Below are 13,956 nucleotides of genomic sequence, written 5' to 3' on the forward strand. Positions count from 1 at the left end.
GTCATTGTTGGTCTCACCACCATTCACTTTCCATGCCAGCCTGAGCTGGCTTTTAGCAAGGATGTGGAATGTTTGAGCTACTGGTCAGGGAGTGGAAGTAATTTAAATGTTTTCTACCTCTAAAAGCAGACAGGAGGAGAATCTGGTGTTAAAGCTTCTGTTGGCCATTCCAGAGGGGACACACTGAGGAAGCATGTGTTGGGATTCAGAAGTGAACAAAAGGATCAGAAACATCTGCAGAATGTTTAAAGAAGATTTGAGGGGTTTTATCCTCTCTGCCCCCTTCCAAAATGAAATAAATTTCTGCAAATACAGAGTGCCTCAGACAATGGGTAGTGAGCCACAAGCAGTGGTTTACAATGATGCTTTTAACTAAGCTTTCAGTAACATCACTGGCCACCAACCCAGCAGTTTCTTTACTAAGACAGTGATGGAAGCTTTACAGCAGAGATTTTTACTGCTATAATACAGTGTTTAGCACCCATCATTTGGACTTTTACAGCTAATTAGAGAAGCCCTACTCTCCACGCATGAAATTTCTTTGGGTGTTATTCAACTGACTGCTAAATTTGACAGTGTTATGCAAGAGCATGTGCGTCCCCCACCTCTGCAGAAGGTTTCTCTCACATGCACACTAGATACTGATTTCACACAGGGCCCAACATTTGCTAAAGCTGTTTCTGTCCTCAGAGTAGCTAAAACAACACACAGTAGCTACTCGATGTTTGCTAGAAGAAATAACTGTTAATTTGCTGAATCTTCAACAAATTATTTCCCTTTTACTATATCAAAGACCTAGTATTACTAAAAATCTCAAACTTTATATATAAAATGTGAAAAATCAAAGTCACAAAAAATATTGAGTGTACTGAAAAAGCTGTTAGAAAATAAGGAGTTTTTATTTAAGTGGAAATCTTCAATAATGAGAAGAAAAAAAAACTTTTTTAACATTAAGAATTTGCAAAAATTTGAAAAAACTCCACAAAAAACATATTCTGACTCTGAAAATCAATGCATTTGACCAGACTGATCAATCAAATGTATATTCCTTGAACAATATAAATGTGTGCTCTTAGACACATTAGCTGCTTAATTTAAAACTTAAATTCAAACAGTATTTTCTGATCAGTCTCAAAATATTATATTATCTTCTATTTCCACTCAAAGTTCTTTCACTGAAAAAAGAGTATTATCAGATTTAACTGGTTTGATAAGACCTTCTTCCATTTTTATCGCCATCTAAACTTTCAGATTGTCTCCATAAGAAGAATTACAAAAAACCTGAAGCAAAAAAATTAATTTAATTCCTTGATATAAATAAAGAAGAATGGTATCCAACCTGGATCTCCCATATATCTCTCAAATGCTTAGATATTTCTTAGGCCTAAATTGGAAGAGGGATCAGCACATGAATTTTTTTTCCAGCTGTAATAATGTGACATAAATTGTTATGTGCATTTTGTCATTTGATCTCTTTTACTTCTCCTTAAACTATTCAACAAAAAATAAATAGTTTTAACAGGGAAGAAAATGGTTTGTGGGTATTGACATGGAGGTTCCTGGGTTACCTGTGGTTTATAAAAATTCCTGAAAATAAATGAGCTTATTGATGAAAAGCACCACTTCTTTTCCTGTTTTTTTTTGGGGGGGATTTGTTTTTGTTTTGGTTTGGTTTTGGTTTTTTGGTGTGTTTTTTGTTTGTTTGTTTGTTTTTAAGAACTAACATAGTATTTTATTATGTCTAGCTATAAGCACAGACAGAATCTCAACAGACATCATGCAGTATTGACATTGAATACTCTGTATTAACACCTCAATGAACTATCTCACATAACAAATACATGCTTTATGTACCACTTCAATTAAATGAATTTAGGACCTGAAGCTATTTTGGTTTGTATAGATACATAAGAAATCTGACAGTATCAGTTATGCATCCATTTTTCTAATAGTTTTTCAAAAGAAGAATTATTTCTGTGTTGACAATTAACAAAATTTATACCACTGATACACATATGATGAATTTTAGTTTCATATAAACATCTGAAAACCAGATACAGTTTTAACACATTCAGTGGCCTTTTATCTCCACAATTCCAGGCTCTCATAAAGGAATGGGTTTATTGCATGTAGTGTGGGGGGTCTTTCATGTCAACAGATCACCGTGGGGAGAACTCCAAGTCAGCATTACAACACCCAGGGAGACTCTGTAGGAACTCATGTACAAGAGCAGACACTCATGGTGTCTAGAAATAACGAACATAGCTTCAAGAACCCAGTGTGAACAAAATTCACAAAAGCTATTACAACTGTGTTTGTGGTGACATGAAAGATACATGCAGGATGGTATCTATATTATATGTTCCAGCTGTTGAATTATGGTTGTCCTCATTCCTGTCCTAGCATGCAACAGTCCTGCAGTAACAGCAGAGAGCCTATGGCTCATGAACAGAGTGAAATTGCTGCAACATACACTGAAGTTTAAGGAGAAAATGTAGTTTTACTTCTGACAGTTGGAACACAACTCTCTACCAGACTGCATTGGACAAAATTTCTACTGGGTTTGCAAGGGATTCAGGAAGAAACACCAAAACATAATTTCTAAGACCAAAATAAGATCTTGTCTATTCATGACAGAATGAAGCATTGTTTTATGACCTTCTATGTCTTGGTCATTTTCCTGGAATTAAGCAGCAAGTGTGTAGCCATGTCCCTGTTCACATCACACAGCTTCTGAAGGAAAATGCTTATGAGTAATCAATTCACTGCCAGCTGGTAAACACCCAAGGGCATGTGCTGCTCTGTCAGAAACTATGATGACCAGGAGGTTAAGAGCAAGATCCCAACTCACACAGGTGGATTTCTCAGCTGAAAAGGGTGCACTACTTTTCCAGCCTTGTGTCTTGGAGCACTCCCCACACGGTGCCTACAAGGCTGCACCATGCACACTGGGCCCAACTAAGCTGGCTTCAAAACAACCCTCCTGAAACAAATGAACTGAGCAGCTGCGGATGGAAACTTCTAAAAACAGTGCTTTGAGCCAAAGCCACTGCCATGAAACTGTGCTGCCAGAGAGACACAGCACAGCCAAAGGGTGTGAGAGAAATACTGTCAAGTCTGAGAAATACAAGGTAGAAGTTGAATCTTTCAAACCTGCTCAAGAATGCCAAATCAAGAACAGCTCCTGTTTTTCCTTCCCACTGGATTTTCTTCAAGCTGAATCACAGAACAAGGCTGTGAGAGTCAATCCACACAGAGTCTATTCCTTTCCAAAATTCCAAATTCCTTTCCACTTTTGCCCCTTTATCCTTTCCTACCTTCCCCTTGTCCTCAGGCCTTTACTGTAATCATGGACTTCCAAGAGAAGCTCCTGCACTGAGAGCTCCCCTTGGAGATTCTACCCAGCATTGAGCAATGTCAAGACAAGCTCTTGCTCTGGAAGGCAAACTAGGCAGATATGGATTACACTGGGTAATTTAACCTGGCAATTTTATGTCGAGTTTAGATCTAGGAGTAAGGAAGCTCTTTCTTTCTGAGGAAAAAGTAAGGGCTTCATTAGAGTTCACATGCACAGCCATATACACCTGCACAGCTGGTCTTCCTTCGCCTCATCAATGGAAAGCACGCATCTCCTTTGGCACAGGCTGCTGGAGCTCTTGGGGTCCCCCAGGTCACTGCCAGCTGAGTGGGGACAGGTACAGAGAGCACTCCTCTCTCCTCATGTTCCTGTCAGGAAATGTCACATCCCTGTGCCTGCAGAAGGCAGCTCAAGCCCTTGGAGACAGCTGGGTGAGGCAGGCCCATGCTCGGCCCCAGCAGACCAGGTCCACTGAACATGCCATGGCTACTATAAAGGCAGCAGAGTTGAGCACTTCAATGGAGGGCCTGTGTTATATCTCAACTGGATTAAACTACCAGGAAACACCAGGGCAGAATGCAAGGAAATATGTGTTTTGTGAGTGAATCACGTGCCTCATTGCAAAAAGGGAATAAAAGGGTCAAATGAGAGAGCTGGGATAAATGTAGTTCCCTTATAGCTCCTCTGGGAAGGATACCTTCATCTGTAATCTGACTGCTTCTGAAAGCCAGAAATAGATTTTCCTTTCCAATTCCTGCAATTTATTACAGCTGATTATTAAAAGCAATGTGCACAGCTGATTTACAAGATGGCAGGTTCCCAGCACTTCTCATTTTCACTTCAGTGAGAAGTGTTTCTCTTGTGACAGACAATAGTGACAGGGATGCAGAGTAACCCCAGATGCTTTGTGCTCACATGTTTTATCCCAACTTAAATATTAGAATCAAAAAACTTTTTAAAATTAATTTTTAAGTAATTGGCCAAATGGATAGAGCCAAAAAGCAGCAGGCGCATCTCTTCTCTCACTTCAACAATCTGACATCTCCAGTCAAAATAATCAAAGCAGCTGCAGTTTGATCCTTCATCTTCCCTTTCAAGTTGTTTTTTTCCCTTGGCTTTTCCTTCACTCACTGAAAAAGGATGACTTGCAGTTCAATAACACAAGCATATTTGCACAACAAAACTCAAACCATGGGGTGCATCCCTGCTTTCCATACCTGTCAAATGCAGATTTGTTCAAAATACTGAAAATAAATCATCAGTGTTCAAACAGGACTCTGTATTTTAGATGTAAACAACAAATCACCTTGAAAATATCTATCTTATCTGATAAGATATCCAAAATGATGTTAAAGGGCAATCTTGCTAACATGTATTTAACTCACGTATTTACAAACCAACAGGCAAGAGGAAGTCTCACTTCTAAGAATAATTTAATTATAAGTTCTTATTTTAATGTAAGTTATGACAGGCAACCACTTGAATAAACTAAAAATTAATATAACAATTACAGTATGCTTAAATCACCCATATCTGGCCAGAGAGAATATTAAGGAAAGTAAAGCTGGAGATAGTAAAAAAATAAAATGGGAGAAACTCTTGAATTCTCTGCAACAATATTAATCAGAATTTTCTGCATCATTGTACTGCTTGACACTGAATAATTTTTTAAAACAGGTACTGTTTGCAGGTCTTGCTAACAATAAGATCAGATTTAAATATCACCCTCTAGCAAGGAGAAGAAGGTATTTTAAAAAATAACTCCAAGAAGTAATATTTCAGTGATAAATATCTCATCTTAAGCTAGAGAATACCATTTGAAACTTATAGCTAAGATTTCATATCAGATTCAATAAAAGTATTTGCTTGCTTGCTTACTTGTTCATGGAGTAGAGTTGTTTCAATCAAGTAAGTAAAACTAAAACTAGGTAGCTGTGAAAGTTACAGGACTAAAGCCCACTGGCAACGTTTCCATGACCAAAATGAAAGGAGAAGGGTAAATGGTTATCTATACTTTCACAAAGGATAAATGTCTGTTTAATCTTTGATGTTTTGTGGCAGCCTAAAATGCATCTCAGTATACACATTTTACCTCAGGACTGATCATTTTAGGAGTATAAAATAGAGTGTTTATCGTATTTAATGTGGGAATACAACCCAGCTGGTTATGAAATCCTGGAGGAAAATGTGAAAGCAGGATTGGAGGTTAACATAGAGAGGAAGTGTTCAGAGCCTTCTGCAAGGTCCAGAGGTGAATGTTAGGGGAAGTTTTTTGCTCTAGGATATGCACAGGCTTTACACGGAACACAGGCAAAAAGATGGCAGGAACACATCCAGAACATATCCAGAACATAAGCAGAAAAGCATTAGTGGGACCTCTCTGAATCTTCATTTTAAAGTAATTCTTCTAATACTCTGAATTATGCAGAATCTAGATGCTCTTCATAGTTCAAGCTGTTTTGCACTTAAAATATTCCTAACCTGGGAACACAGAGTATCCTTCTCCCAGGTAGTACAGGATTACTTTGAGTTCCTAGTTACTTTTTTTAAGTTTTATACAACCAGTGACTAGTTTATGTAACTAATATTAAATTTTCCAAAGAAAACACTTTAGAATTGGCATCTAATGTCAGTCTAATTTTGTATCAAAGCACTCTAATGCTACCTATAGTTAGAACTCCTTGGCATCTTGCACGTAATTTTATAAAACAAGTTGCAATTATGATGAAAAAAAGAGATTATTTTTAAAGCTTCCTTCCTTTTTTTTATGCTTATATATATAGCCAAAACTGTAGATACTTGTGACTTTTTTATTCTTTCTTCCTAGTTTTTGGGAGCTTGGGTTATGGAGAAAGAAAGGGATTCAGATCTTTGCCAAGGACTCAAGAGCTGTCTGGAGGTTTGTTTTCACTGCAGATGACAAATACTTCCCTGCATAATAATACACATCAGCCAGGTGTCTGCTCCACCAGAAATCAGGTTAGCTCCTGAACTGGCTGGAAAATAGTCCCCTCGGCACAGGAAGCAGAAAGCACAAGGCTTTGTTGTCCAGACAAGTTTTTCTCCAAGGCACTGTGCCACATCACGTGTGTCACTGAACTGGGGCACCTGTGCAAGGTGAGACACTCGCTGCCTGCACTGAAGTCCTTACTCCAACTGATTCCTGCTTCCAAAAACCACATGACAGTCCACTACCAGCTCTGATCACAGGATAGCTGTTCTCTTACAAAACCTTTGCATTTTTGCACAGGTTAATACTTTGGTACAACAGTTCTCCCTGCATACAAACCAGCCATTTTACAACAGGAGGCTGTACAGCTGTAGAATATAAATGGCGAATTCAAGTCACCTGTGATAGTTATTTAATACATGGAGCCATATAACCAAAGGTATATTCATTTATACATAGGGATGTGTATATGGATATATATAATGCATACATATACGTGTATAAGCCCACACAGATATAATTGCATGTGCATGTCTTCCTTTAACAATTCCTTTATGCTCCTGTTTACAGATTCACAGGATGTTTGGAGCTGAAAGGGACTCATGAGGATCTTAAGTAAATAGCCCGTTATTAGCATCATGCTCTGGCCAACTGAACTGATCTCAGAGTCAGAGGTCCAGAACCACAGATTTTATATTCAAACATCACACACATTGTAGCTGCCTTAACAATGGCTCATGCCCTAAAAGACTACCTTCTTTACATTTGAATCATTATTCCCTTTTAAGTAGAAAATTCATATGTTAACCATTAAAATAACCATAGCACCTAATAACCATGGCAGCTGCTGATAAAAATGAAGTTCTGGATTACAGTGTCTTGGATTACATTACTGTTTTGGATGTTGGAAAAAGTAAATCAGACCCCATAAACCTTAAGAAAGTTAATGAACCAGGTCATATGTGTCTTAAGTGGAAATCACTTTGCTTACAGCAACCAGCAGCATCTTCCTCAATCTGATATCAGCGAAACTGCTCACCATTGTACCAGCCTGAGCAGCCTGCAAAGAGATACCTTAATTCCTCCTTTCCCCTGCCACACTCACTCCCCACAGTCACAGAGAACATCCCCAAGGCCACTTCTCATCCTCTTGTATGGCTCCTGTGACACTCAGCAGCTTCTGCTGACCCCCACATGCACATCTGGCTGAACATCCAGACCCATCAGTCACCAGCCCTGAGCCACAGGGAGGATTGGCCTGAGCTGGCCTGAGCCAAGCGATCTGCAGCTTGGTTCAGCAGCCACAGGTGGGATACAGGCCCATGAGGGTTCAGGAATCTCTGCTGTGACTTGTGCAGTACCAGCCTGCAGCAGAAGCTTACAGCTGACCAGCTGGGTATGCCAGGGACCTGTGGGACAAGGAGCAGAAAAACATCCAGGTGAGGATGTTTGCACCTGGCTTATGACACCTACTTTAGTTAAAATACTCCTTTCACACTGCTCTTAATAAAGAAGTTATTTAGCTTTACACAAAGTTCCACTGGTACGGCTGCCCTTTATGTAGTAATTTAACCATACAGAACAAAAGGGATTTCCTCCTCACCAAGGGAGCAGGCTCATATGAAAGCAGCAGGTGAAAGAGTAGGCAGAAGAGCTGTGGTTGTCATCAGAACCTCAAAATGCTGTCTCAGTATGAGTCCATTCCTTGGAGACAATTTATCTGTCTTCCTTATTATGTGAAGAAAGCCAGGATACTAAAGTGTCTACAGACAGGTCTCTAAATGTAGGCTGTGTTAATATCCCTGTACTCTTTTTTTCTACTCAAACCCAAGAAGCAGAAGAAGAAATGCTACTTAGTAAACATATTTCATCACTCTAATCACAGTATGAATGGGAGATGACCGATGTCTTCTAATTAAAAATGGTATTTCTCTGGGATGTTTAATTACAGGTTATGTGAGACCCCACTGAAAGAAAGAATCCCAGCCCCCAACAATGCAGCCCAACAGTAAGAAGGGATAAACTGTTCAGGGAAATAACCAATATAACAGCAGGCACTAGTGCAGAACAAGTACACTTCAACTGAAGACAAAACACATCGTAAATACACACCAGAAAAAAACTATACATCACAAAGAGTATAAAGTAAGCTGCTTTACATCCCTGTGTTACACACCCAAGAAAAACCAGCAGCAATTAATGAAGAAAACAAAGAAAAAGAATATCTGTAATCTGATTTGAGCAGGTCCAGTAATGCAGAACTCACCTGCAGATAAGCAACAGCCAGATTTGCAACTGTACTTTGGGATCAACAACTCATTCTTTTCCCAGCCAGACCTCTGTGCCAGCTCTCACGTGATCCCAGCAACTATGACATAACATTAGTGATCTAAATGGTTACATGTAATAAAAATATTCTAAAAGATAAGGGCAAATGAGAAGAAATCAGTGAAAAAAAAAATTACCACACACAACAGCTAACAGTTCTATCCTGTGTTGTTATAGCTTTGTGTGCTGCTCATCACCATGACATTCTGGTAGTTGAGAGAAAATAGAAAGAATGTCCATGAGGGAACAAGCTGACATAATATAAGGATGCACATCAAGGAGATGGGCACTTCTGGCCTGTCAGAAATGCTACTGCAGCTTCAGCAGACATACCTCAACTAGCTTTGCAGCTGCCCGCTAGCAGCATGGGGTCACTCTGAGGCTGTGAAACCTGTCTGAGAGTGAATAAATACTCAAATAACTAGTCTTGGCACACTGCACTGGATAATTACATCTGACAATCTTTTTCATGCCCTCAGCCTCACAGAGCTATGTAGGCATTATCCCAGCCTGCTACACATTTCAAAGCTGTGGTCCCCAAACCATGCATGGAGGCAATGCATTACATTTAAGACATTGCATTATTACTCACAGTCACAAGCCATCACCACTACTACAGCACACATCAAAAAAAGAAAAATGTGACAGCTTGTATCATTGCCTCAGACCCAAAAAAGGGACATCTAGTATCAAAATTTCAGTGGCTCCTTATCTTAACATAAAAATTATCTTAACGGTATTTAAAACTAGAAGCATATATATTTCAAATTTTTACAAACTCCTAAAAGGATGCTAGCAGTGGAGCATTAGGTGGAGTACAAACAAAGCAGAGGGGAATTAAGACTTCCTATTAGTAACACAATTATTGACTTCTCATAGGCCATGATCTCATTTTGACAGTCTTTATTTTTTTATTTTGAATCATCATCCTTTAACAACTAAAAAGCTTTTTTGACTAAAAATGATGGTTTTTTAATTATTAGCACTGAACATAATTAATGTCATTATTTTTTGGCTTGTCAACACTGAAGATTCATGGTTTTATGAAAAGAGGAAACTCAGCAAAATACCACAGGAAGCCCTTAGATTTGGATACTATTGACATACCCTACCTGGACATAACACAGGTCCTCTCTCTTTATCCTAGATTTAGCACATTCTATGGTCTGTGAGGAGAGCACTGAGGAAATCCTCAATGCTTTCAATTTTTCTTCCCTCCTATATCAAACCAACCAAACAAAAACAACAACAAGAACAAAAACTCCCAGCCTTTTTGCATTTTTATTGCTTAACTATTCTAATCAAGAACATTTCATCTCAGCTTTGAGCTGAACAGCTTCATTTCAGCTCTGTTTCCTTCAGGAGTAGACGCTGGCCTGCAGGTAGCCTCATCAGCTGCCTCTTAATTTTCTGTCCCTGGATGACTCCGAACACGCGCCCGTGGCCCCACCTTCCTTACAGTAAGTCACATGCCAAAGTGAGTCAGCAAAATATGCTTAACCATTTTCCAGAGAAGCAAGGCTTGTATTAAATAATTAAATGAATAAATAAATAAATAAAGATAGCCAGAATGTGCATTTTCTTATGAGCTTTTTTGCTTTTATTTTCCCTTTTTGGATAGGTAGAAGAGACACATTCAGGCCTCATGTCACACAGGCACTTAGATGCTATAAAAATACAAATTTAAAAATCTTAAAATTGTTTTAACAATTTGGCATTGTGTGCTCTATCACTGTATTTTTAACTTCAGTGTAAGGTGTTTTCCCTAGTTGTGATAAAGGAAAATGGATGTCATTTAACTCTTTTCATTAACTGCGTGACATGGTTCAATAGTTTTTTATCTACCCTTAATTCACTATCATCTTTCCTCCACCACTGCATTATTCATGTGTGTCACCCTCCTTCTAATTCCCATGACAAATACATTTGTAATGATTTTATTTAGGATCAACACTTCCTCACACGGTGAGAAAAGGCAAAAGTTAAAGCAGCTTTGTCACTTGGCTCAGGCTGGAAGTCAGTCAGGGCCTAGGCAAGGCAGCTGTGGTGAGCAGGCAGCAAACCTGCAGCCTGTGGCAAACACATCTGGGGGCTGACAGCAGCCAAGAGGCACCAGCAGCAGCTACTGCTTCATTAATTTTACTGTGTTTCAGGGAGGTGAAGGACTGAATCGTCAATAAAGGCAAAAAAAACAGACCCTGTCATATTTTTCATCTACCGAGTCAGGCTTAATTTAAACATATTTTTAACCACTTATTTCAAACAAAAGCAGCAGTTTTACATAATACTTTATTTAATAGTATTAATTTAAATATTGCACTAGACTAAATATTACACTGTTACAGCTTCTACATAAAATTATTGCCATACATTACCTCCTGGAATGCCTTTTAACATTTGACTAGAGAAACAAAAATGTTAATCTAATTCCAGCCTGAATCTGTTTTAAAGGAAAAAGTATTCAAATAACTAATTTTGTGTTTTCTATGACTGGAATAACCATTGTTACAACAGGTTGGTTTTGGCAGTGCCTTTACTACTTTGACTGTTCACAAGTTGTCTTACAGTTTCAGACGGTGTCAGACCTAGAGACTATATCTCATGCCAGCTGGAGTGGGAACATTGGTTTTATGTATAGAAATACAGCTTTTAGAAGTCAAGGTCTGCTAGCAGATTCTCTACAAACTACAATGGCAGCTGTGCTAGAGGTCATGAATATTACATAAGGGCTGTCCATGTATTCAAGCCAGCATCAGTAAGCCAAATTCCCATAGCAACACTAGCATAGATTTACTCATTGCTAAGGGAGGCATCAGTTCAGCAGTAAGCACTGCACTGCTACCCTGATTAATCTGCAAGATACTATTACTTCAAATCTTCTTTTCAAGATTGTGCTTTTACTGATAAAATTCAAAACTTCACCTGAATTTCAGGGCAGCTCTTATCATCTTTCCCAGGAGCAAAAAACCTCAATCTAGCAAAACCCACCCCTGATAAAACTGAAACTCCTGACTACAATCAGCAATCTCTAAGATACAAGGCTGAAGGGAACAAGTGAGCTGCTTCTGTTGAGTTTCTGCTGCACTGATCCCAGAACAGCAAGATCCAATTTCAAAGAGATGTTCAGCATCTCCTACACTTGGCACATTCCAGCAGCTCATTAAAAAGCTGCTGTAGGAGCTCTTATTAAGTATCAGTTAACAATTACATTTAAAAAAAAAAAACATTTTTGGCTTCCCTATTCAGGCTTTCTGGCCTGATGAAGACGTCTGCTTGTGCATTATAGTACTGTATTATTTACAGAGCTGGTCCTTGCCACACGATCAGCTACAGAACGCAGTGATCTGGACTCACAAATTTCTGAAGAGCCCGTGTAAAACAGGTGGCATAAATGGGCAGAGGTGAAGCTGGCAGTAGAGAATTAAATTGAAATGGAGATGGAAAGGAGATAAAGAATTTTAAAAAACTAAGCAAAGTGGAGGAGGGGACTCAGAGAAAGTGAGAAAAAAATGTAGACAGGTAGATCTAAGGGGGGATCTCAATGATGTATTAAATATAGAACAAAAAACAGACTTTGGAAAACAGTAATACATTTAAATCTCACACCTAGCATACCAAAAAAACAAAAATTGGAATGAAGAGATAAATGAATGATAATAAATAAAATGAGCACAATTTTTACAGATGCAGTATCATTTAAAGATGTAGCACAGATGAAAGAGAAACAAGCCCAGCAGTTTCACTGCTAAAACCCTAACAGTCCTAAATACATCTCATGGAAAATATATAAACACACAGCAAAAACCTAAAGCTCATTGAGTGTTTTCTTACTACACTGTCACTATCTGCCAGGAGCATGGAGAGAGGAGAAATCTGAAGAAGACCTACAGCAAATGACTCATGGGGTCACTTAACACACAAACGGTAAAGTCAGTGAAGTCTTTAGGAAAAAACCACACTTGTAACAGATTCTCCCTATTTACATATGACTTGTAGGGACTGATTCTTCACTGAAGGGAAATGAACAGGATGTTCAATTGAGGGCTGATTTTTGACACTGTAAAAGCATTGACTGCCCTGGCAATCCACGAGCAAACTTTCAGAAACATCTTCAGTAAGAACTCATAGCATTGACCCTATACACTGCAACAAATGCTGATATTTAATAAAAGAAGAAATGCACACATTTAAATAAGGATGTTCTGAAATACATAAGTCATTCAAGTACCTGCTACAGAAAACTGATTCTAAGTGATTTTTCATGGAGCATATATTTTCAGCTGCTGTCTGGAAGGTTTATAAGAGCTCTAAACTATATGTTAATACATTAAAAAGAGTTTATCACTAATGGATGAGATGACAAAGAATCATGGAATGGTTTGAGTTAGAATGGATCTTAAAAATCATCTAGTTTCAACCTCTGCTTTAAAGCCAAGCATTCTATGAGTTTGTACCATGAAACAATACCTTACCTTTGCTTTTTCCAGCTGTGCCTGGGCCTGTCGCTCTGCCTCTCTCCGCACTGCTTCCCTATCTTCTTCCAGAGATACATCTGAATCAGATGGACGGCTGGTGTAGGAGTCCGCCGAACCCTGCCAAAGAAAAGCAAAAATAATGTCACAAGTTCCTTTGATGTTTAAAAAAAAAGAAAAAAAGAGTAGAAGTGCTTATACACTTTGCCTTTTCTCTTACTTCTGTATCACTGAAAAGAGACTAACTGCCCAAAAGGGAAATTCACTTAGAAGAAATTATATATTTATGCAAACATTTTCTTCTTCAAACTTTCAAAAAGTGCAGGTGTTTTCTCCAGTGTTTTACTTCCTGCCCTATCTCTGCACTCTTATTTGTGTGCTTTTCAGCAAGCAGAACCAGTTTCTCTGGAGACTCACAGCACTGGTGCAGTGCAGGGCTGAAGGACACACAGCAGCTTCAAGGATGGCTCCATAAAAATTAGAGCTCTAAACAGTGACAGAAATAGCAAACAAACAGAGTTTCTATAATCAAAATGCAAATTTAGTATCAATAATTACCATTACACAATATCAGTGCTAAGAGATTTAATCTCTGCTATGCATTTTTATTTTAGGGCAGCCTCTTTACCTGACACACTTTCCCCATCAAAACAGCAAATGGCTCATATCCATCTCTGCCCCTCAGCAAGACATGCAAATGACCACAAATCAACTTCCAACTAATAAAATCCGTCTGGACTCAACACATGTCCCTGTATCACCACAATGGAAGCAGCCACAATGCCAGAACAGCTCTATAAATAATGACAGCTCTGCTTTCCCTCTGCATCTCCCTGCATACAAAATAG

At 38.7% G+C, this 13,956-nt stretch overlaps 1 protein-coding gene across 10 annotated transcripts in view; it reads right to left on the reverse strand.

The window, feature by feature from the left end:
* Positions 1–13,956, reverse strand: part of CACNB2 (calcium voltage-gated channel auxiliary subunit beta 2) — a 245,447-nt gene that overhangs the window by 70,125 nt on the left and 161,366 nt on the right. For 9 of the 10 annotated variants that reach the window (XM_074535284.1, XM_074535278.1, XM_074535270.1 and 6 more), the window contains one exon: positions 13,109–13,228. In XM_074535284.1, coding sequence (XP_074391385.1) covers positions 13,109–13,228 — 120 coding nt within the window. Of the gene's footprint in view, positions 1–13,108; positions 13,229–13,736; positions 13,887–13,956 lie in introns of those variants that run through there. The other variant, XM_074535311.1, reaches the window with a different exon arrangement.

The sequence above is a fragment of the Zonotrichia albicollis genome, chromosome 1 (genome assembly GCF_047830755.1).
Source record: "Zonotrichia albicollis isolate bZonAlb1 chromosome 1, bZonAlb1.hap1, whole genome shotgun sequence".
NCBI lineage: Eukaryota > Metazoa > Chordata > Aves > Passeriformes > Passerellidae > Zonotrichia > Zonotrichia albicollis.